The 24,388-nt window shown below is 38.8% G+C and overlaps 1 protein-coding gene and 1 pseudogene across 1 annotated transcript in view; one reads left to right on the top strand and one right to left on the bottom strand.

Moving 5' to 3' along the window:
• ARIH1 (ariadne RBR E3 ubiquitin protein ligase 1) overlaps positions 1-24,388 on the bottom strand; it is a 130,435-nt gene that overhangs the window by 39,106 nt on the left and 66,941 nt on the right. Inside the window, exons 3-7 of the mRNA XM_008015994.3 lie at positions 20,480-20,624; positions 9,394-9,486; positions 8,823-8,878; positions 2,367-2,433; positions 393-499 (exon numbers count right to left, since the gene is read on the bottom strand). Coding sequence (XP_008014185.1) covers positions 393-499; positions 2,367-2,433; positions 8,823-8,878; positions 9,394-9,486; positions 20,480-20,624 — 468 coding nt within the window. The remainder of the gene's footprint in view (positions 1-392; positions 500-2,366; positions 2,434-8,822; positions 8,879-9,393; positions 9,487-20,479; positions 20,625-24,388) is intronic.
• Positions 14,623-14,707, top strand: LOC119628239 (small nucleolar RNA U13; annotated as a pseudogene).

Here is a 24,388-nt window from a genome sequence, read left to right as displayed (position 1 = left end):
TAAAAAAGAGACTATCAGCCGAATTAACCTGCACATTTCCTTTGCATAAGTAAGGTTAAAACTTGGCAAAGTAAAGGAAAACGTATAGTCCCAAATCTACAAGTTTGCTTCCCTTAAGTTACAGTGCAGCATACAGGAAGATATGATTAGAGTTGTATATTTTCTCCATAAAAAAAAAATTCAAAAAAGTTAGATCAAGGAAAGAGGAAAAATTTTTTAAGACGTGACCTTTTCATACAATTCTCAAAGAGATATATACTATTTTAAACCAGTATCAAACATCTCCCTGCCGAAGGGAAACATTCTTTTTCCTTCTATTTTACTACCAAGAATAAACAGGAGAAATAAAAACGCTTTGTGCACTATTTTAGTTTAGGAAATCACTTGCTTACCAAAATTGGCGCCCACATTTGCAGCGAACAGGTTTAGCATCAGGATATTGGACTTTAACAACATGGTGGCAATCTGGGGCAGGACACCACTTTAACAGTCGATTGCACTGAAATACAAGTTAGAAAATAAAAAATGACAGCTGGTTGGGCACAGTGGCTCACACCTATAATCCCAGAACTTAGGGAGGCCAAGGCGGGAGGACTGTTTGAGGTCAAGCACTCAAGATCAGCCCGGGTAACATAGCAAGACCTTGTCTCTACCTACAAACAAAAAAAAAAAAAAAAAAAAAAAAAAAGAATTTAGCCAGTCATGGTAGTATGTGCCTATAGTCCCGACTACACAGGAGGCTGAGGCAAGAGAATCACTTGAGCCCAGAAGGTAGAGACTGCAGAGAGCTGTGATCATCTGCTGCACTCCAGCCTGGGTGTCAGAATGAGGCCTTGCCTCAAAAAAGGCAGCAAATTAAACTAGGTCATGATGCAAGATTTAACAGTACATCAAGCAATTATTTATATTGCTTCTCTGGTACAAGGGGCAAATGGGGGATGATGACACAAGCTTATGAAAACTTGCTGTGGTCTTCTATAGCAACACTTTCAGATGTACTGTTTTTTTTGTTGTTTTTGTTTTTTTTTTAAGATGACTGATCCTTGAAGACTCGGTTTTATAAAATACATGAATTATCTCTTGTTCTATGTTCTTTTAATCCCACTGAAACTTTAATAAAATATTATGCATGTGATCATTAAAAAGCACTAATTTATTTATGGTTCTATTTCAGGACAATTTTCAAAAGACACAAGAAAATCAGATATACTCTTTATCAAGGAAGGTGCTTAGATGCTACAGAATAGTTCAAGATAGGCTAAAGGATATACATACAACTTCTCCCATAAAAAGCTCTTGTAAGAAAAAAAAAACAACAACCCAGTTCCTAAACCACAGGCAAAGAGTGCATTTTAGTTCCTCAAAAGGAAATATAACTTTTATAGTATTTTTATTATGAAACAAAACACTCCACCAGAATTCAGAAGTCCTTTGACCATTTCAAATAATACACTATTTCTAAAATAGGCTGTTTCCAGGTTTAATCTCTAACAGAAATAATTACTTTTTAGAATTAGAAGACCAAGTTACACTGATGTTGTCATACAGGATCTGGTTAACTCCTCTGTAAAGAGCCAAGAGGGTAAAGAATTTTGGTTTTGCAGGCCAGAACAGCCTCCGTAGCAACTACTCAACTCTGCCACTGTAGCACAAAAGGAGTCATAGAACAAATGGGCAAAGGCATGGTCCAATAAAGTATAGCATTCTTTATTAACAAGATTTACTGGTAATGAAACCTAAAACGAGCAGAGAAATAGCAGGGTTAGAATCTCATGGTTAAACATGACATGATTAGTAATCTACTACAATTCTCTGCTATGGTAAAGAAAAATAAAGAATACACTAAAAATGATTTTATTATCCAAGGTCGAGATATATGGAGAGATCTACTGACTGGTTTCTCATACTCTTTTATTTTATTTTACTTTTTATTAAGAGGGAGTCTCGCTCTGACATCCAGGCTGGAGTGCAGTGGCACGATCTCGGCTCACTGCAACCTCCGCCTCCGAGGTTCAGGCGATTCTCCTGCCTCAGCCTCCCAAGTAGCTGGAATTACAGGCTTGTGCCACTGTGCCCAGCTAATTTTTGTATTTTTAGAAGAGACGGGGTTTCACCATGTTGGCCAGGCTGGTCTTGAACTCCTGATCTCAGATGATCCACCCACCTCGGCCTCCCTTAGTGCTGGGATTACAGGCGTGAGCCACCGCACCTGGCCTGTCATACTCTTTTGAGAATAAAGGTATTTTGGCATGCTTCGAAATATGGTAAAGATGTTTTTTTACTGTCAATAAATTATAATTTTTAAAAATAGTATTTCTATTAATAAACAGAATTCCTTCCTACAAGAAGGAAAACAAATCACTTACCTCTACAAAGCTATTTGTTATTAAATGCTGATACTTTAATTTAACTTTTGAATCTGTGATCAGGCGCCTGAAACCAAGAATAAAAATAGATTACAAAGTTTCCAGTCAAGAGTATTTTCCACATTTATAAAGCATAGTTTCCAAAGCTGTTTATGCTAATGGCTACAACATGTTTATGCCCTAAGCTGTAAATACTGAAATGCACACAGGCTATCAACAAATGTAATTGTACTGATCAAAACAATAATTTCAAAGTCTGTATAGTTTTATTTTCATAGACATTTTTTTCCATGGTTCTTATTTTTTAAATATTCTACTTTTACCCAGTTTTTATTACACCCTAATGACTTACCAACTAGTGCCAAGTTTAGGCGCATTTCAGGGTCTTTTGACTCTGATATCATGCCTTAAAAAACAGCAATTCTCAGCCACCTTACTTCAGATACCCCACCCAAATCAGTATGTGAAATGAGACAGATACTGTTGACAGAAATGTTAAGAAATGGATCCAGGTTTTGTGACACCCAAAGCTCATATAATTTTAAGAGCCTTCTTCCTCTGAGAGCTCTTGGAAATTAACCAGAAATGCTCACTGATTGCATCCTGGCCTCTTCTGAACACTCTATAATTCACAAGAATTTCCAGAACTCACAGGAGCCCACGTAGTGAGGAACCCTGAAGCTTAAGTTTCACTAATTCTGTGGTAAATACTCTTGAGTGTATTACAAGAAAAAGAATTCCCACTGAGAAAGACAGGAAGAACATGCATGTAGCTCAACCCCATTAAAATATTTTAAATGAACCAGACAATCTGGCCTCATCTGACTCTTCTGAGCTTCACAGGCCTCTCTCCTTCCACAAGATCCCACCCTGTCCTGTGCCACTTTCAGTGCACTTCTATCACATTCGTGTGCTTGTATTTCCTTCAAAACAGTAAGTACCACCCTTCATCAGAGGTTTTGCATAAGGCTGCCTCCCTTGGAAAGACAAGAATACTATAATGGAGCTCTAAGATGGGAGAGCCTAGGTTTGAATGCTGGCCTCACCACTCACTAGCTATGAATTGAAGGTAAATTCTTTGAACTTTCCATTCCTCAGGTTACTAATCTGTAAAATAGATATCAGAAATATGGTTGTGAGACTAGAATAGTGCCTGGCAGATAGTAAGCACTCAAAAAATATTAGACGCTATTACTATATTACCTCACTCAGTTACAATAAAATATTACTCAAGGAAGCCTTTCCTGAGTTTCTACACTTGTTTGGATATAGATCCCCTCTCAATTCTCATGGTACCTTAAACATCTCCTTTATAGAAATTATCATAATTTTAATTAGACAGTTATCTGTATAATCATTGTCTTTCTCCTCCCAACCCCAAGAAAGGATACCCAGGTGTCCGGTACAGTGCCTGGCCTATAGAAAGTGTTCAATTAATATTTTTTAAATGAGTAAATCTCCATATTTCACAGAAGTAGAACCTGTGGTCTAAAAATAATTCATGTGGTTCCTCAAAAAGTTAAACATAGCGGGCCGGGCGCGGTGGCTCACGCCTGTAATCCCAGCACTTTGGGAGGCTGAGACGGGCGGATCACAAGGTCAGGAGATCGAGACCACCCTAACTAACACGGTGAAACCCCATCTCTACTAAAAATACGAAAAAAAAAAATTAGCCGGGCATGGTGGCAGCGCCTGTAGTCCCACCTACTGGGGAGGCTGAGGCAGGAGAATGGCGCGAACCTGGGAGGCAGAGCTTACAGTGAGCCGAGACTGCGCCACTGCACTACAGCCTGGGCGACAGAGCAAGACTCCACCTCAAAAAAAAAAAAGTTAAACATAGCATTACCACACGACCCAGCAATTCTCCTTTGAGGTATATATACACTTAAGAGATTAAAAACAGGTGTTTACGCAAGGTCAGGAGATCGAGACCATGGTGAAACCCCGTCTCTACTAAAAAATAGAAAAAAATTAGCCGGGCGCAGTGGCGGGCGCCTGTAGTCCCAGCTACTGGGGAGGCTGAGGTAGGAGAATGGCGTGAACCCGGGAGGCGGAGCTTGCAGTGAGCCGAGATTGCGCCACTGCACTCCAGCCTGGGCGACAGAGCGAGACTCCGTCTCAAAAAAAAAAAAAAAAAAAAAAACAGGTGTTTACGGCCGGGCGCAGTGGCTCACATCTGTAATCCCAACACTTTGGGAGGCCGAGACAGGCGGATCACGAGGTCAGGAGATCGAGACCATCCTGGCTAACACAGTGAAACCCCGTCTCTACTAAAAATACAAACATTAGCCAGGCATGGTGGCGGGCGCCCGTAGTCTCAGCTACACGGGAGGCTGAGGCAGGAGAATGGCGTGAACCCAGGAGGCGGAGCTTGCAGTGAGTGGCGATCACGCCACTGCACTCCAGCCTGGGCGACAGAGCCAGACTCCGTCTCAAAAAAAACAAAAAAAACAAAAAAAAAACAGGTGTTCAATGAAAAACTCGTACACAAATGTTCATATGTTCACATAACACATTTCCGTAAAAAATGGAAATGTTCATATAATGGAACCATTATTCAGCAATGAAAAGGAATAAAGTGTTGATTCATAATACAACATGGATGAATCTTGAAAACATTACAGAAGCCAATCACGAAAGGCAACATATTATATGATTCCATTTATATGAAATGTCCAGAGAGGGAGAAAGGAGTAGCGAATGACTGCTTAATAGATATAAGGTGATCAAAATAGTCTGCAATTAGGTAATGTTTCTAGAATAATATTATGTATATACTAAAAGCCACTGGATTACATACTTAAAAATACAGTTGCTGGCCAGGAGCAATTGCTCATGCCTGTAATCCTAGCACTTTGGGAGGCAGAAGTGGGCGGATCACTTGGGGTCAGGAGTTCAAAACCAGCCTGGCCAACATGGTGAAACCTCATCTCTACTAAAAATACAAAAAAATTAGCTGAGCATGGTGGCGGGCACCTGTAATCCCAGCTACTCAGGAGGCTGAGGCAGGACAATCACCTGAACCTAGGAGGCGGAGGTTGCAGTGAGCCGAGATCATGCCACTACTGCACTCCAGTCTGGGCAACAGAGAGAGATTCCATCTCAAAGAAACAAAAAACAAAAAAAACCCATTGCTTCTTAAACAACACAGGTTTGAACTGCATGGGTCCACTTACACATGAATATTTTTCAATCAAATGTGGATCGAAAATAGTTATTTGTCGGATGTGAAACCTGCATATATGGATGGTCGAATTTTTGTATACATGGGTTCTGCTGGGCTGACATGAGCATGTGCAGATTGGTATATTCAGGGTGTAGGGTGTGGATCCTGGAACCAATCCCCAGTACACTAAGCATGACTGTAATTAAAATGAGTTTTATGTTACAGATTTTATATCAATAAATAATAATAAGGAATGTTATCAGGCCAAAAGTCAGATGCCCTGCTTGCCAAACAAACGCACCTTAGTTACACATGTATTACCCATAATGCTTTTCGGGTATGACAAATCCTAATGATTTCTGATAGTTGACCTTAGCCTAAAAAATTATCTAAACCCGGCATGGACCACCAGGACTGGTGACAGCAAACGTCAGCCAATAGTTATTAGGACAAGGTTCTGCCCTTAGTTTATCCGATATTGATAAGGAAGTAAAAGAAAGTGAGCATCCATCTTCGAGACTAGGCATTCTCAAGAAGGTGGCAGCAAGTGTCACTCTGGTCATTTATAAGACAATTCTCTTGACAAAGATTTGTTGTCATCACAAACTGAAAATAGTTATTGGCCGGGTGCGGTGGCTCACGCCTGTAATCCTAGCACTTTGGAAGGCTAAGGCAGGCGGATCACCTGAGGTCAGGAGTTCGAGACCAGCCTGGCCAACATGACAAAACTCTGTCTCTACTAAAAATACAAAACTTAGTTGGACACAGTGGTGTACACCTGTAATCTCACCTACTCGGGAGGCTGAGGCAGGAGAACTGCTTGAATCCAGGAGGCAGAGGTTGCAGTGAGCCGATATGGCACCACTCTACTCCAGCATGGGCAAACCAATAAATTAATTCACCACAAAAACAAAATTAAAAACCATTGTCATCTCCTCAAATGACACAGAGAAAGCTTTCAATAAAGTCCAACATCTCTTCATGATAAAAACCATCAACAAACTAGGCTTTGAAGGAACATACCTCAAAATAATAAGAGCCATCTATGACAAACCCACAGCCAACATCATACTGAAAACAGGCAAAGGCTCAAAGCATTCCACTTAGGAAAGGGATGCCCATACTCACCACTCCCATTCAACATAGTACTGGAAGTCCTAGCCAGAGCAATCAGGCAAGTGAAAGAAATAAAACGTATCCGAATAGGAAAAGAAGTCAAATTATCAATCTTCACTGATGATGATTCTATACCTAGAAATAACCCTAAAGACATTGCCAAAAGGCTCCAAGAGCTGACAAAGTCAGTAAAGTTTCAGCATACAAAATAAATGTACAAAATTCAGTAGCATTTAATATATACCAATAACATTCAAGGTGAGAGCCAAATAAATAATGCAATCCTATCGATAATAGTCACACACACATAAATGGTTTTTAGGCTAACTAGCTAGCCACATGCAGAAGAATGAAACTTAACCCCTGTATCTTTAGCCATATACAAAAATTAACTAAAGGATTAAATACTTGAATGTAAGAGCTCAATCTACAAACATCTTAGAAGAAAATCCAGGAAATACCATTCTAGACATCAGCCTTAGCAAAGAATTTATGACAAAGTCCCCAAACGCAACTGCAACAAAAGCAAAAATTGACAAGTGGGACTTAATTAAACTTATGAGCTTCTGTACAGCTAAAGAAACTATTAAAACAGAGTAAACAGACAACCTACAGAATGGGAGAAAATATTCAAATTATACACCCAAAAAAGGTCTCATATCCAGAATCTAAAAAGGTACTTAAACAAGCAAAAAACAAATAATCCCATTTAAAAATAAGCAAGCTACTTTGTCAATGAAGAAATTTGCTTTCACTTAAAAAAAGAAAAAAAAAGGGCAAAGTACATGAATAGACACTTCTCAAGAAGACATACACGCAGCCAACAGATACAAAAAAAGTTAAACAACACTAATCATTAGAGAAATGCAAATCAAAACCATAATGATGTACCATATCATCTCATACCAGTCATAAGGAATATTATTTAAAAGTAAAAAAAATTAAAACAAAAAATAATTTTAAAAAGTAAAAAAATAACAGATGTTGGTGAGATCACAGGGAAAATAAATCACTCTACCAAAAAGACACATTCACTAGTATGTTCACTGTGGCATTATTCACAATAGCAAACACATGAAATCAATCTAGATGCCCATCAACAGTGGACTGGATAAAGAAAATGTGGCACATGTACCCCATGAAACACTACACAGTCATAAAAAAGACAGCACAATCATGTCCTTTGCAGCAATACAAATGCAGCTAGAGGTCATCATTCTAAATGAATTAACACAGAAATACTCAATACCACATGTTCTCATTTTTAAGTGGGAGCTAAACGGTGAATACACGTGAAGATGAGAATAAAAGACAGTGGGGACTATTAGAAGAGTGAGTAGGGTGGGACGGCAAGAGTTGAAAAACTATCAGGTATTGTGCTCACTACCTGGGTGATGTGATCATTTGTACACCAAACCTTACGGACAAGGAATTTACCCATGTAACAAACCTGCACATGTACACCTGAACCTAAAATAAAAGTTGAAAGAAAAAAAAGAAAGAACCTTTCACAAGAAGAGTTGTTAGCTGAAAGCCTCCAGCTTGCCTCCAGCTGTAGTGTATCTGAAATCAGTAGCAGTGTTTCAGCAAAGACCATGATTCCCTGGGTAGTCTCCGTCAATGATTGAGCATATCAAGCGTACTGGGCCCAGCTCTTTCTACTTATTAAGGTATCCCTCTATAGGCAATCTATGCACAGAAGTTCCCCCACAGGGCTGCTAAAGACTCTCATAGCTGTATCATCTGAAGTCTCTTCCTGTTGAATCTTCCTTCTTTCTTGTCTTTAACAGATGTCAGGCCTACATCAATGTCTGTCTGCTCCTGCTGTTTACCTTACACACATGCTATTCCACAATGGGTCAGTTTCACTTTTTATTCTATCTTGGGATCTGCTTCCAAGAGCACCTCAACTAACACATATGCACATTCTAATCTCCAATCCCAAGGTTTATCAAAATCTAGCTACCGTGCATTTCTAAGTTGGTAAGAATAGTGATCAGGCGTTTAACCAAGTCACAAATGGACTTTTGTACTGCTACTAAGGAATGGAATGTAGATCTAAAAGTTTCTTCAGACTTGGAGAAGTTTCACTTCCTTTGAGGCGCTAAGTAAAAATTAATTTGGTTTAACCAACTAACCAATATTCACATGCAGAATCTATCAAAAATACTTACATAACTGTGTTGTCATCCACTAAGATATCACAACCATGAGCAGGACACGAAATAGTCTGAAAAAGATTGAAATTTAAACTGTCTTCATTCAACAAATATTTAATGAATGCTTACCATTGCCAGGCACTTTGCTAGGTTCTGGGAATACCTTAATGTTTATAGGATCTCAATCCTTCCCTTTCTCCTTAAAGGAAATGTGTGTGAGAGTATATTTATCACCATAAAGCAACTAGACTTGCTAACCTGAGTGATTGGTTTTTAAACACACAACTTTAAAGGCAGAAGCAAGATAATCTTACAAAACTGTGCAACAAGTTTCAGTATTGGTATTCAGTTATACCAATACTGATGCCGGCTGAGAAAACATTACCTAGAGTGGCTCTTTAACTGGAATGCCACATTACTTTAGGAAAAAGCCTATTACCTTTAGTTGTTTGAATCTAGAAAAATGTTCCCCATGCGATTCATGATACACAAAGCTTCACCTGTTTTTATTTGTGCAAATTTGTGCAAGGGTCTGAACACTATAGGAAATTCAACAAAAAAGTGAGAAACAACTTGGTATCTTTACCTGACCCATGCCTTCTTCCATTATTTTGGTAGTTAAATATTCACTCCAGCATTGCATACAAAACTTATGTCCACATTCAAGGCCAGTGAAATACTGTAAGAAAAATAAAACATGAACTTAACAAAGACATGATCAGAAAAATCACTATAAACAGTGACTCAATAGGGCTTGATAAGGTCACATTTCTTACAGTGGCTAAAATGTCCAGTTTGACAATAGATGGGCTCCTAAAATGAACTTTTCATGGTGAAATCTGGACATGCAAATACACTGACCACACATACATTTTAGGAATGGCGGGCAACAACATCTGTATTAAATATAAAAAGACAGACAAATAAGCATATGAAAGAATGCTCAGTATCATTCAGCATCATGGAAATGCAAATCAAAACCACCAGGAAGGCTGGGCAACATGGCAAAACCCTGTCTCTACAAAAAATACAAAAATTAGTCAGCCATGATGACGCATGCCTGTAGTCCCAGCTACTTGGGAGGCTGAGGTGGAAGCACTGCCTGAGCCTGGGAGGCAGAGGTTGTAGTGAGCTGAGATCACACACCACTGCACTCCAGCCTGGCCAAAAGAACGAGACCCTGTCTCAAACAAAACAAAGCAACACCACTTCACACTCACTAGAACAGCTATAATTAGAAAGACAGAGAAAGCAGGGCACACTGGCTCATATCTGTAATCCCAGCACTTTGGGCGGCTGAGAGGGGAGGATTACTTGAGGCAAGGAGTTCAAGACCAGCCTGGGCAACATAGTGAGACTCTGTCTCCACAAAAAATTAAGAAATTAGCCAGGTGTGGCAGCACATGCCTGGAATCCCAGCTACTCAGGGGGGCTGAGGTGGGAAGATCACTTGAGCCTGAGAGGTCAAGGCTACAGTGAGCTGTCATCATGCCACTCCACTCCACACTGGGCAACAAAGTGAGGCTCTATTCAGAAAAAAAAAAAAGACAGATAATATTAATAACGAGTGTTGGTGGGGATGTAGAAAAACCGGAGCCTTCGTACACTGTTGATAAAGATGTAAAATGGCACAGCAACTTTGGAAACAATCAGGCAGTTCCTCAAAATATTAAACATAGGGTTACCATATGACCCAGCAATTCCAATCCTAGGTATATACTTGAAAGAAATGAAAACATACATCCATACAAAAACTAGTACACAAGTGTTCATTATAGCATTATTCATAACAGCCAAAAAATGAAAACAATCCAGATATCCATCAACTGAAGAAAAAAAGTATTTTTTCCATATAATTTCCACAGATAAAATATTATTCAGCCATAAAAGGAAATAAAGTACTGATACATGGCCACAATATAGATGAACCTTGTCTTCAAGGTTCTTCTCCTATCACTTGCATAGTGAAATTTCTTGTAAAAGACTGAAAATAAGCCAGTCATAAAAGATCACATACTGATTTTTTTTTTTTTGAGACTGAGTCTTGCTCTGTCACCTAGGCTGGAGTGCAGTGGCGCCATCTCGGCTCACTGCAACCTTCGCCTCCTGGGTTCAAGCAATTCTTCTGCCTCAGCCTCCCAAGTAGCTGGGACTACAGGAGCATGCCACCAAACCCAGCTAATTTTTGTATTTTTAGTAGAGACAGGGTTTCACCATATTGCCAGGCTGGTCTCCAACTCCTGACCTCGTGATTCACCCACCTCGGCCTCCCAAAGTGCTGAGATTACAGGCGTGAGCTGCCATGTCAAGCCTTGTTTGATTCTGTTACATGAAATGTCCAGAATAGGTATATCCATTGACAAAGAAAACAGATGAGCAGCTGCCTATGGGCTGGGGGACTTGGGAGGAATTAGGGGGTGAATTTAAAAAGGTATCTCCTGGGGGGTTATCAAGTGTTTTTAAAATTGTGGTGATGGCACGTAACTCTGTAGAATATACTAAAACCACTTTAAATGGGTGAACTGGATAGTATATAAATTATATCTCAATAAACCTGTTATGAAAAGACTTATTCAGAATAGCTAAGGAAAATAGTAACTAACACTTTGTTCTAAAATGTTAGAGTTAAGGGATCCTTAAATGAAGCTGTATCCTGTAATGGGACATTAAGTAAACACTTTAAATAATATTAGATGATCTGGAGGATTATGTCTTTTAAAAAGATTCAAACAATGGTTATCTTATTTTAAAGAACATTTTGCAATAATTTACCACTAAATTATTTTTAATTAAGTTATATAGGCTTATGATTAAAAACAAATTTTTTTAACAGTACAAGTTCAGAGTTTATGCTGAAAAATAAGCCTCCCTAGGCCAGGCACAGTGGCTCACACCTGTAATCCCAGCACTACCGGAGGCAGACGTGGGCGGATAACTAACAGTCAGAGTTCAAGACCAGCCTGGCCAATGTGGCGAAACCTGTCTCTACTAAAAATACAAAAATTAGACAAGTGTGGCGTTGAGGCAGGTGTATCACTTGAGATCAGGAGCTCAAGATCAGCCTGGTCAAAATGGCGAAACCCTGTCTCTACTATAAACACAAAAATTAGCCAGGTGTGGGGGCAGGCACCTGGAGTCCCAGCTACTTGGGAGGCTGAGGCGGGAGAATCGCTTGAACCTAGGAGGCGGAGGTTGCAGTAAGTCAAGATCGGGCCACTGCACTCCAGCTTGGGTGACAGAGTGAGAATGTCTCAATAAAAAAAAAAAGGCCTCCGTCATTCCCATCCCTGTTGTTTGTTTCCTCTACCCGGACGCAACTGCTATTTCCAGTTCCTTACATATTCTTCCAGAGGTGTTCTAATGTACACACTTACACACACACTGTAACAGTACCACAAATTCTCTTCTGCACCTTGTTTTTTGTTGTTGTTGTTTAAAAAAATCCAATAGGGCTGGGCAAGGTGGCTCACGCCTGTAATCCCAGCACTTTGGGAGGCCAAGGCGGGCGGATCATTTGAGGTCAGGAGTTCGAGACCAGTCAAGCCAACATGGCGAAACCCTGCGTCTACTAAAAATACAAAAAACTAGCCAGGTGTGGTACTGTATGCCTGTAATCCCAGCTATTCAGGAGACTGAGGCAGCAGAATTCCCTCAACCCAGGAGGCGGAGGTTGCAGTGAGCCAAGATCGCACCCTTGCACTCCAGCCTGGGTGACAGAGCAAGACTCCGTCTTAAAAAAACAAAAAAACAAAATCCAATGGATTTCTCATGTGGTATCACACTGGTGCAAGTTTGCCTCTTTATAGAAAGGTACCACAATTTTATTTACAGTCTACTATTAATGAACCTTTATACTGCCCTTTTTTCCCCTACTACATTACTGCATTGACTATATATATATCTTTGTGATCTTATGAATATATCTTATGACAAATCTGTAGAGGTGACATTATAATAAATATATACATTTACAACCTAATAGCTATCATCAGGCTCCCCTGCAAAGAGGTTGTCGTCATTTATACTGTGCAAGAGTACTTGGTTTCTCATGCCCATGACAATGTAGTATATGATCCAGCTCCTTGATCTTTGCCAATCTAATAGGTGAAAAATGCACTAACTTCTTTAGTTTTGATTTGAATTTCTTTTATTATAAATGAAGTTATAATATTTCAAAAAATTTTTTACATAGTATATTTCCTTTTCTGTATAGTCTCTTCATATATTTTGCCAACTTTGCTGTGAGTTTTTTCACTTATTTACGGGGGCTTTTTACTTATGTAGGAAATAGGCCATTTATAAGTAGGGGAAATCTTTTCCCCCACTTTAATTCTTAGTGTTCATATTTTGTTGCCATACAAAAAAAAAAAAAGAAGCTCCTTATTCATACACAGTGAAACTCATCACTGTTTAATTTATGACTTGCGAATTCATTAACTTTTATTTATGAAGTTAGGTAGGAATCTTAAGTTTCTATTCCTTATGGCTACCAAGTTGCTCCAACACCATGTATCAAATAATCAACCTTATTTAAAATGCCTCCCCTATAAACACTAAATTCTCCTTATGCATATTTGACTCTATCCTATTCCACTGCTACCATGTATCAAATAATCCACCCTATTTGAAATGCCTCCTCGATAATACACTAAACTCTTCTCATATATACTTGACTCTATCCTGTTCCACTGCTCTGCCTATTCTTGTATCTAGTAGGACTAGTCCTCACTCAACTCTCCCCTGTCAATCTAATCTTCTTTTTCAAGATTTTCCTATTTCTTCTATCTCAAATATTCAAGTCATCCTTTTATCTTAGTATTTGAAGTTTTCTTCAAAGTGATCTTTCGTATTTCTTATCAAGTTTATTCCTAGCTCTTTTATTCTTTTTGTGGCTCTTATAAAGGGTATTTTAAAATTCCCTTAGGGTATTTTAAAATTCCCTTAGACTTTTTATTTAGCCATTATGTGACATGTGCCTATAAAATTCCTGATGCTACTTATGATATTAGATACAAATATCTGGTTAGGATAGAAATTCTATATATAGCATATCAACTATATTTTTTAAATACATAGACAAAGACATGAAAAGAAATGTACGAGAGGGCTGGGTACGATGGCTCATGCCTGTAATCCCAGCACTTTGGGAGGCTGAGGCAGGTGGATCACGTGAAGTCGGGAGTTCGAGACCAACCTGGCCAACATGGTGAAACCCCGTCTCTACTAAAAATACAAAAGTTAGCTGGGTGTGGTGGCGCACCTGTAATACCAGCTACTCAGGAAGCTGAGGCAGGAGAATCGCTTGAAACCGGGAGGCAGAGGTTGCAGTACGCCGAGATCACACCACTGCACTCCAGCCTGGGCAACAGAGTGAGACTTCATCTCATTTAAAAAAAAAATAATTTTATATATATATATGAAGTGTATCAGTCCTGCAATTAGGTTTACTGAAAGAATGACATGTAAAATATATATCAAGCTTAAAGGGAGTCTATTATCATTACTCCCCATCAGAGAAGGAGATCTAACTTGTTACCACATCACTAATGGACTCTGATTTTTAAGGCTATTAAAGGAAGGGGTATTCTGTAAAAGACAAATACAGTAAATATATCAGCAACTCTAAAATGTTTTATTCAAAACTTAAAAACATATATAAACGCTTATATGTGCTTCATTCTTTTTTCAAGAAGAATCCTTAAGAGAGATCAATGGTCCCAATGGCTACCAAGTAATCACTTTTTAAGTCTCAACCTTTTTGACTTCTAGTCTAGAGCTCATTTTAAGATAAAAAGATAGAAAGAAAGATAAAAAGATAGTTCATAAATGTAATCATTGGGTTTTCACACACATGTGAGATGTACCTCTTTCAACCTTGTTACAACTTCAGCACATAGACAAAAGCTTTTTATTCTTTTAAATAACTTTTCTAATCAGATACCAAGATTAAACAAGTTAGGAAAATAAATCATACATGTATGTCAAAAGAGCAAAAAAATAAAAATACCAAAAACCAAAAACAAATCTGTGGTCTAAAGATACATATTCATTGTGCTTTAGAGGAACGTTATTATTATCACAGATATCTTCCTGTCTATCTCACTTTCCTTTCCTTCTCCGTCCTCTGATATATTCTCCGTCCTCTGATATATTCGTTTCCTCATAACCTTGAGCTGGGTTCACCTACATGGCTCCCTGGGCTTTCCCCTAACCCAGGGGATCATATTATCTATTCCCTAAATTTATCCCTGTTTATATCACAAATACATCCGATCAAGAGAGTACATGAAAAATACATGAAATATCTACAAAAGAAATCAATGGACTTAAAGAAACTAAAGAATACACTCTTAAAGGTTTCATTTATCTGCATCACTTTACATACACAGCAACTAAACCCCTTTGTTTATAAAAATTGAACAAATGACCTAGGGTCATTATACCTAGGTATTTATACACCAGTTCCCTTGTGTATAAAACGTAATGTGTTAAAAGGAATATAGGGCAGGACCTACATATTTTCAAGCAGTGTTTCCAGCAACACCAAGATTCCACAGAGGGGCATCAAGGATGGGGTATGGGAGGGTGGACCACCCTTCCTCACAATTTCAACTCCGCCTTTACCTACTTCACATATGTTCTTCTTAAAATATACAAATAATTTTTTTTTTTTTTTTTTTTTTGAGACGGAGTCTCGCTCTGTCGCCCAGGCTGGAGTGCAGTGGCCGGATCTCAGCTCACTGCAAGCTCCGCCTCCCAGGTTTATGCCATTCTCCTGCCTCAGCCTCCCAAGTAGCTGGGACTACAGGCGCCCACCACCTCGCCTGGCTAGTTTTTTTGTATTTTTTTTTTAGTAGAGATGGGGTTTCACCGTGTTAACCAGGATGGTCTCGATCTCCTGACCTCATGATCCGCCTGTCTCGGCCTCCCAAAGTGCTGGGATTACAGGCTTGAGCCACCGCGCCCGGCCAAAATATACAAATTATTTACTTCATAAAAATGAGACACTGGCCGGGCGTGGTGGCTCACTCCTGTAATCCCAGCACTTTGGGTGGCCGAGTCAGGAGTTGGAGACCAGCCTGGACAACATGGTGAAACCTCATCTCTACTAAAATTACAAAAATTAGCCGGGTGTGGTGGCGGGCGGCTGTAATCCCAGCTACCTGGGAGGCTGACACAGGAATCACTTGAAACCAGGAGGTGGAGGTTGCAGTAAGCCGAGAACATGCCACTGCACTCCAGCCTGGGCGACAGAGCAAGACTCCGTTTAAAAAAAAAAATAGAGAGATACTGTAGTCGAAGCTACATTTCCCAGTACAGTGGTGGGCCAGGACAGCTATTATCTTAACTACTTTAACCTAAAACATTAAGTTGCTAGGGTTAAAAAAATTAGCTACAACACACTTGGGAAGGACTGGGGTGGAGAGTGGAATCTATGAATTTACAAAGTGCTCCAATGTCTCAGGACATTGTTTTTAAAGCAGCAGCCACTCAGGACAGTTAACTCCAAAGGGTTGTAAACTAAGCTATCAAAAGTACTTATTTTAAAATGTGCATGTGACGCTGCATAAAGCAAAAATTGCTTTCTGGAAGGATAAAGATACTGAAGATATATATAATAAAAAAGTACAAATGCTTGGAGAGTAGTAAAATGTGGGAGTTATACAAGGTAAGTAAAGAACTCACTCAACCAATAATAAAGCTTCATGAAGAATTTCAGGTGACATTTACTTTCAAAACTCTAGAGGTTCAACTTATCTTTCTATATTTGTCTAAAAATTATGAGGAAAGGACATCCTAGTTTTGTCATGATACTTTTCGGAACACTTAGCAGTTTCCATAGTGCTTTTAACTTACTTGCCAACCCATGCTGTTCCTTTTGCTATCTTGTCCTATCACTTGCATGGGAAAATTTCTTGTCAAAGAGTAATTTATTTACATTTATTGCTTCCATTTCCTTTCCCACCTTCAAGTCAATGATTCTTTAGCCCATGAAGTTTGGTTTCTCATCCTACCTCACTCCTTCACTTCATTTCAAATTAACTTTTTAAATCTTTTCTCTGAACCTTTTAGTACTATTTATTTATTTTTTATTTTTTTTTTTTTTTTGGAGACAGAGTCTTGCTCTGTCGCCCAGGCTGGAGTGCAGTGGCGCGATCTCGGCTCACTGCAAGCTCCGCCTCCCGGGTTCACGCCCTTCTCCTGCCTCAGCCTCCTGAGCATCTGGGACTACAGGTGCCCGCCACCGCGCCTGGCTAATTTTTTGTATTTTTAGTAGAGATGGGGTTTCACCGTGGTCTCGATCTCCTGACCTTGTGATCCGCCCGCCTCGGCCTCCCAAAGTGCTGGGATTACAGGCGTGAGCCACCGCGCCCGGCCCTTTTAGTACTACTTACCATCCCCCAGTTCTTGAAAGTACATTCTCTCCTCCTTTGGATTCTGTATTGCTACATTTTCCTGGTTAGCCTAACTACCACGCCTTCAGACGTTAGTTCCAATTTCTGTGAATTTCTGTGTTGAGTCCTCCCTGATCAAAAACTGGGTTAGGTATCCCTCCGACACGTTCCCACAGTATCGTATCTTATATTTGCCCTGCCAAAGCACTTACCATTCTTTCTGATATGTCACCTTACTACTTATCTACGCAACTAACCCATAAATTATTTGAAGTTAGGAATTATGTATTTATTCTCCATTGTTTCTTAGAATAGTGCCTAGTGTGTTCAATGAATAGGTTCTCCATCATCAGTTACAAGTACAAAACAAAAATTTACACTGTAAATCTCAAGTCATGATTTTGAATTCTAGTTTGTTGAGACTGTTAGACAATACCAACAACAGTGAGAAAGTTATAGTGGATATTTGTAAGCAGCTAGCTTCAGTACTCAAATCGGAGTTAGGATTTAAATTAAGAAGGAACTGGCTATGATAGAACAGGAGGAAAAACACCAAGAAGTAAGGAAACCTTGTAAAACCTGGGTCTTAGTATTACCTCACGGAAGCATTTAACTGTAAGCACTATGTAAAACTCAATTGGCAAAGAGAATCTGTTAAAGACAATAAAATAGTCAAAATATGAATTTAATATATTGTAATAGTAGTACTTTTTTTAAATATTCAAATTAGAATTGTGATTTAAGGTAAGAGAAATGATACAGTTTTCAGGGTGGAAGAAAATTGAAAGAATATCTTATTCAACTCAGAAAGAAAAAGAAACTGCTGGGTGCGGTGGCTTAAACCTGTAATCCCAGCTCTGTGGGAGGCTAAGGTGGGTGGATCACCTGAGGTCAGGAGTTCAAGACCAGCCTGGCCAATATGGTGAAACCCCAACTCTACTAAAAATAAAAAATTAGCCAGGTGTGGCAGCGGGCGCCTGTAGCCCCAGCTACTCGGGAGGCTGAGGCAGGAGAATCACTTGAACCTGGGAGGCAGAGGCTGCAGTGAGCCAAGACTAACACTGCACTCCAGTCTGGGCAACAAGAGCAAAACTCATGCCAAAAAAAACAAAGAAAGAAAAGAAAAGAAGAGGCCAGGTGCGGTGGCTCACGCCTGTAATCCCAGCACTTTGGGAGGCTGAGGCAGGCGGAACACGACGTCAGGAGATCAAGACCATCCTGGCTAACATGGTGAAACCCCGTCTCTACTAAAAATACAAAAAATTAGCCGGGCTTGATGGCAGGCGCCTGTAGTCCCAACTACATAGGAGGCTAAGGCAGGAGAATGGCGTGAACCCGGGAGGCGAAGCTTGCAGTGAGCCTAGATTGCACCACTGCACTTCAGTCTGGGTGACACAGCGAGACTCCCTCTCAAAAAAAAAAAAAAAAAAATCTGGAGGAGCACGGTGGCTAACACCTATAATGCCAGCACTTTCAGAGGCCAGGTGGGCAGATTGCTTGAGCTCAGAGAAGTTCCAGACCAGCCTGGGCAACACGGTAAAACCCTGTCTCTACAAAAAACAAAACAAAACAAAACACACACAGACACACACACACAGACACACACACACCCCCCCCCCCAGAAAAATCAGCCAGACATGGTGGCATGCGCCTGTGGTCCCAGAGTTTGAGGCTGCAGTGATCACATCACTGCACTCCAGCCTGGACAACAGAGCAAGGTCATCTCGAAAGAATGAAAAGAAAAAAGAAAAATCCAGTGACATTAAATGGCTTACCTCCCCCTAAAGCCAAAAATTTCATGTTAGAATTATGATCAGAATTTGAGAATTTGAAAATTCAGTTCACCACTTTACCTACTAAATAACTCACTGATCATTCTATTTCTCTAACAGTACTTAATTTTCTTTTTAAACTTTTCTCATCACTTGTACATGTGAACAAGTTAACTTCCCGCAAATGGACCCCATTAGAGATACACATATACAACTCTAAGATAAACAATAAAAATCCTTCAATATAAATATTAGCCAGGCTTGATGGTGCATGTCTGTAATTCCAGCTACTTGGGAGGCTGAGGGAGGAGGAACACTTGAACTTAAGAGTCTGATAAAGGCTGTAGTACACTATGACTGTGCCTGTGAATAGCCATAACACTCCAGCCTGGGTGGCATAGTGAGACCCCATTAACAGATTAATTGTGAAAATAACAGTGTCTAAGACTTGGTATACAGTAATTATTAGAAAGAGCTGTTTAACAATTAAAGCAGAGAACATGAACAAGACAGTTGTAATTATCATGGAATTAAGTTATCTCTTAGGTATCTTAAGACATCTTAAGACTAAACTTCCTTAGTAAACACTCAAGTAAAGCATCAAGTAAGTAAATCATCTCAGTTCAGTAAATTTTATTTTATATTTTGAGATGGAGTCTCACTCTGTCACCCAAGCTGGAATACAGTGGCACGATGTTAGCTCACTGCAGCCTCTGACTTCCAGGCAGCAATTCTCACGCCTCAGCCTCCCAAGTAGCTGGGATTATAGACACGCACCATCACGGCAGGGTAATTTTTTTGTATTTTTAGTTGAGACAGGTTTTCACCATGTTGGCCAGGACGGTCTCAAACTCCTGGCCTCAAGTGATCTGCCTGCCTTGGCCTCCCCAAGTGCTGGGATTATAGGCATGAGCCACCGAGCCCAGCTTCAGTTCAATAAATGTTTAGGAAGGATATTTGTACTTAAAGGATTAACATCAGTTATTTGGTTGTCTTTCTTATCGCTGGTTCTGTTCCAACTCTGTCCCCACATACCATATTTAACAATCTCCATTTGAATGGATTTGATTAAGTGAAAATTTTATCTTTTGAAGAATTCTGAGAGTTCCCTAGCAAATAGTATTAACAATATTTATGAGTGTTTCTGGATATTTAAAAAACACAGTTTGAATCTATTTTAATTTGGATGAGAAACAATTCTACTCACTGCCTACCTATTACACAATTCTCCCTGTGGTGATAAAATAAACTCCAGAAAGATTTAGGTCTATAAATGACAACTTGGATAAGTTGTTGCTGCTTTAAAAAACAAATAGGGGTTGGAGGGAAAAGGAACCAAGCTCTTACTCTTTTCCTTCCTTTCCTCACACTGAATACATTGATAGGTTATGGCTTAGAGGCTACTACTCAAAGTCCCACAGATTTTCCTTTGTCTAAATAATGGAAGTTGATTTACCCTCCGAAATACAAAGTCAGCACTAGCCTTAAACTACCAGATACTCACCGAGTTAGGGTAGTTCAAGTAGCAGATCTGACAAGGCATATCCTGTGCTGATGACCTGGTATTCATCTGGCGTGTTCGAGACTTTTTACTTGGATTAATTACATGACACTCAGCAAAGAGCTTCTCCAGGTTTCCATCAAAGTACCTGCATTATTTAAACAGAAAGGATAAGAGCCCAGCAACTGCACACTGTTAGAGCTCTCCAAAAACCTGATTTTCTATAGGGAAAAGCAAGAAGCTGAATTAAAATAAAACAAGATAATAACCTTTTTACTCAGAGGAAATAAAAGCTATATGGTACAAATTATAGCAAATTAAGGTGTGTGTATATATGTGCATATATATATATATATTGCAAGCAGCACAAAAAGCAGCAAAAATTCAGTCTACTCTCATATATATGAGTATATGTATGTGTGTGTATATGTGTGTGTGTGGGTGTGTATATATATGTAAACTAGTAGACTGAGTTTTTGCTATTTTTTTTTCTAAATTTTGTTTTTAAATAATTGAATCTTAGGAAGTTAAGCTATTAGTATTTTAACAGTACTGCAACTAAAACTTAAGGATTAAATATTACTCTATGAAGAATATTTTACATGGGTAGGTTATATTTTATACAAATGAACTCATTTTATTAATAATTTTAGTTAAAGCAATTTAAACATATTAGCTTTAGTAAACAATTTATCTTACCACACAAATCATCTTAAAAATAAAATTATTACATGTGTCTCATTCTACATAATAGACTTGCTTTCTAAACATTCTTTTGAAATATTTTTAATTTACTGAGAAAGGAGAAGAAATAGAACAAAAAAGTGTAACTTCAAACATTTTATATAAAATAAATTACATATTAGCTTTTCATAAAATATGTATCTAAATACAGAGGTGTTCCATATCTAATACATCAAGAGTATATGCCAAGTACTACCTAGAGTTTTAACTAAATAGCAAACCTCTCTGGACAGAAGATAGTAGAGCAGACCTTAAGCGGGAGTAGGCGGGGAAGATGGTGGTAAATACTTAGCACAATGTTTCCAATTAATTCAGATAAGACATGTTCCCTGGCCTCCTGAAATAGCTTACTATTCAAAAGGGAAAAGCAACAGATTCGAAAAAATTAAAAAAAAAACTTTTCAATTTGCAAAACCAATATAACCAGCAAAAATATTAATGCATAATCTGGTCAATTACTCTTTAGGTTGTAAAGCCCAGGTTACAATAACTACAATGCTCTTTATATACAAACAGGAGATTTTCAATTTTAAAAGTAATTCAATATTCCAAAGGAATTTCCAATATTTTAAATTAAGGTCTTATTTAGGCTTTGTGTCAAAGGTTACTATATCTTACTGTACCTCCAGAAAAATCATTCAAATGAAACAAACCATATCACTTCTCCTAAGACTAATAAATATCTTTTTTATAGATACTTTGACTACAGCACATTTCAATGAAAACATATTATCAATTGAAATGCCAACACATTACAAAAAGGAGGATTATCAGAAAGTTAAAGTTGTCAGGAACTCATACAAATAGAAAATTAATGTCTCTGATGATTCAGATAATCAGAATATATCTACAGCAGAAAATCAAATGCTTTCCTACAATTTTGAGACACAGTCCCACTCTGTTGCCCAGACTGAAAAGTGGTGCTATCTCGGCTCACAGCAAACTTTGCCACCCAAGTTCAAGCGATTCTCCTGCCTCAGCCTCCCAAGTAGCTAGAATTGCAGGCCTGCCACCATGCCCCGCTAATTTTTGTTTTAGTACCCAGGCGCGGTGGCTCACACCTGCAATCCCAGCACTTTGGGATGCCAAGGCGGGTGGGTCACTTGAGGTCAGCAGTTCAAGACCAGCCTGGCCAACATGGTGAAACCCCATCTCTACTAAAAATACAAAAAAATTAGCCGGGCACAGTGGCGGGTACCTGTAATCCCAGCTACCCGGGAGGTCAAGGCATGAGAACTGCTTGAACCCAGGAGGCAAGCTTGCAGTGAGCCAAGATGGTGCCACTGCACTGCACTCTAGCCTGGGTGACAGAGCGAGACTGTCTCAATTTATTAAAAAAAGATAATATAAAATACCAACTTTTACCTGAAAAACTGAAAGCATAAGAGACTAACACTAAATATTAACTCATAAACCAGCTAAACACCTTGTTTTAAAAAATATTCACGCTCACAAGACAAACTTCTGTCATCCAAAATTTGACAACATGGAACTAATGACTCTCACACTCTGGTTAACATTCTAGACACTAGTCTATGAGTATACAACCACACGGACATGTGTCTCTAGTTTCATATAAATAACACCCTAGTCCACATTTCTAACCTGCTTTCTTCACTAGACAATATCTAACAGACATCTTTGTCATTAAATGTCTACATTTTTCATTTTTGCACAATATTCCACTATAGTTATTTACTATAATATATCTAACCAATGTTATTCTGAAGGACATTTAAATGTGCCACATAAAAACAATCCTTGATTAAAATCTTAGCCCATCAGATAGGGAAAAATATCTAGACTTAACTTGTATTTCTTTATTAGTGAAGGTAAACACATTTTTCTGTGGTGATCTTATTCCTTATTAAGTTCAGTGTGTAAAGAGGAAGAGTAAATCTTTGTTTCATGGGTTGCTTTCTTTCTCCCATTTCTTTCTTGTCTTTCAGCCTTCTTTAAAGGTGTTTAATTATCACTTTAAAATTTTTATGTAAGCACATTTATCATGCTACCCCACTCTGATTTCTGCAGTTTATACTACACTTTAAAAGACTTCTATACCCAAAGATTTTTTTTTTAATGGAAATTCATTAATGATTTAGATCTCACCTTTAAACTGTTTCTATTAAAACTGTTATTTTTGCGTACTAAGGAGCGCGGGATTCCATTTCATTTCAATCCATTTATTGAAGGGTTTTCTCATCTATTGGAAACACTTTTTCCCACCTTTAGGTTCCAGCTTACACCTGACTTCCTCAAATAAGTGATCTCTGACACCTCCTCACTTCCAGCCCCATTAGATAAGGTTCCCTTGAATTACATCCCATTGTTACTCCTAGTCCTTTGCAGCACTTAACAACATTACTAAGTGTAATCACTCTTTATGTTTGCTCTGCTAGAAGGTAAACCCCAGGAGGACTACTTTATTATTCCTGGAGCCCTAATGTCTACAGGCATGTTACAAGCACTTAGTTTCTTCTTAAAGAGTAACTGACTAATCTCTCTGCACTGACCTGTTTACCATATACCAAAAGTTCCTATTTAGACGAGTTTATTCCTGGACTCTCCATTCTATTCCACTAATTTGTCTGCTCTTGTAGTTGATAAATTCTCAATATTTGCCAAAGATCCCTTTATCATTCCTCTTACAGAATTTTCTCTCCTATTCTTCCACATTTGTTTTTTCAAGTTAAGTATAATCATTGTTAATTTTTTTTAATCCTGTGGAACTTTTACTACAATTATATCAAGTAAACTGAAAGAACTGACTCTATAATATTGTCTTCCTAGCCAAGAAGAACAAAGTATCTTTCAATTTACTTAAATTCCAATTCCTATTCAGTCCTCTCAACAGTTTTATAACTTTTTTTTCACTATGTGGATCCTGCACATATTCCAGTGACTTTATTCTCAGGTATTTCAAGTTCTTTTTGTTGGGAGAAAAGCTGAGTGTTGGGAAGAGAAGCTGAGGCAGGGTTTGCATGTCTGCTAGACTTGCTGGCTGTTTACTTCTAGCACTCCCATGATCTCAAGTAGCCACATGTTTCAAAGAAAATGCTAAACCCTCACAGCTGTAAGCTCATTCGCTTGATACACCGCTTCCTTTCAACCCCCACATCCTCACCACCTGTTTCTTTGTTTGATCACTAATAAACAGCGTGGGCTCCC

The sequence above is a fragment of the Chlorocebus sabaeus genome, chromosome 26 (genome assembly GCF_047675955.1).
Source record: "Chlorocebus sabaeus isolate Y175 chromosome 26, mChlSab1.0.hap1, whole genome shotgun sequence".
NCBI classification, from domain to species: domain Eukaryota; kingdom Metazoa; phylum Chordata; class Mammalia; order Primates; family Cercopithecidae; genus Chlorocebus; species Chlorocebus sabaeus.
This window is presented reverse-complemented; position numbering and strand designations above follow the sequence as displayed.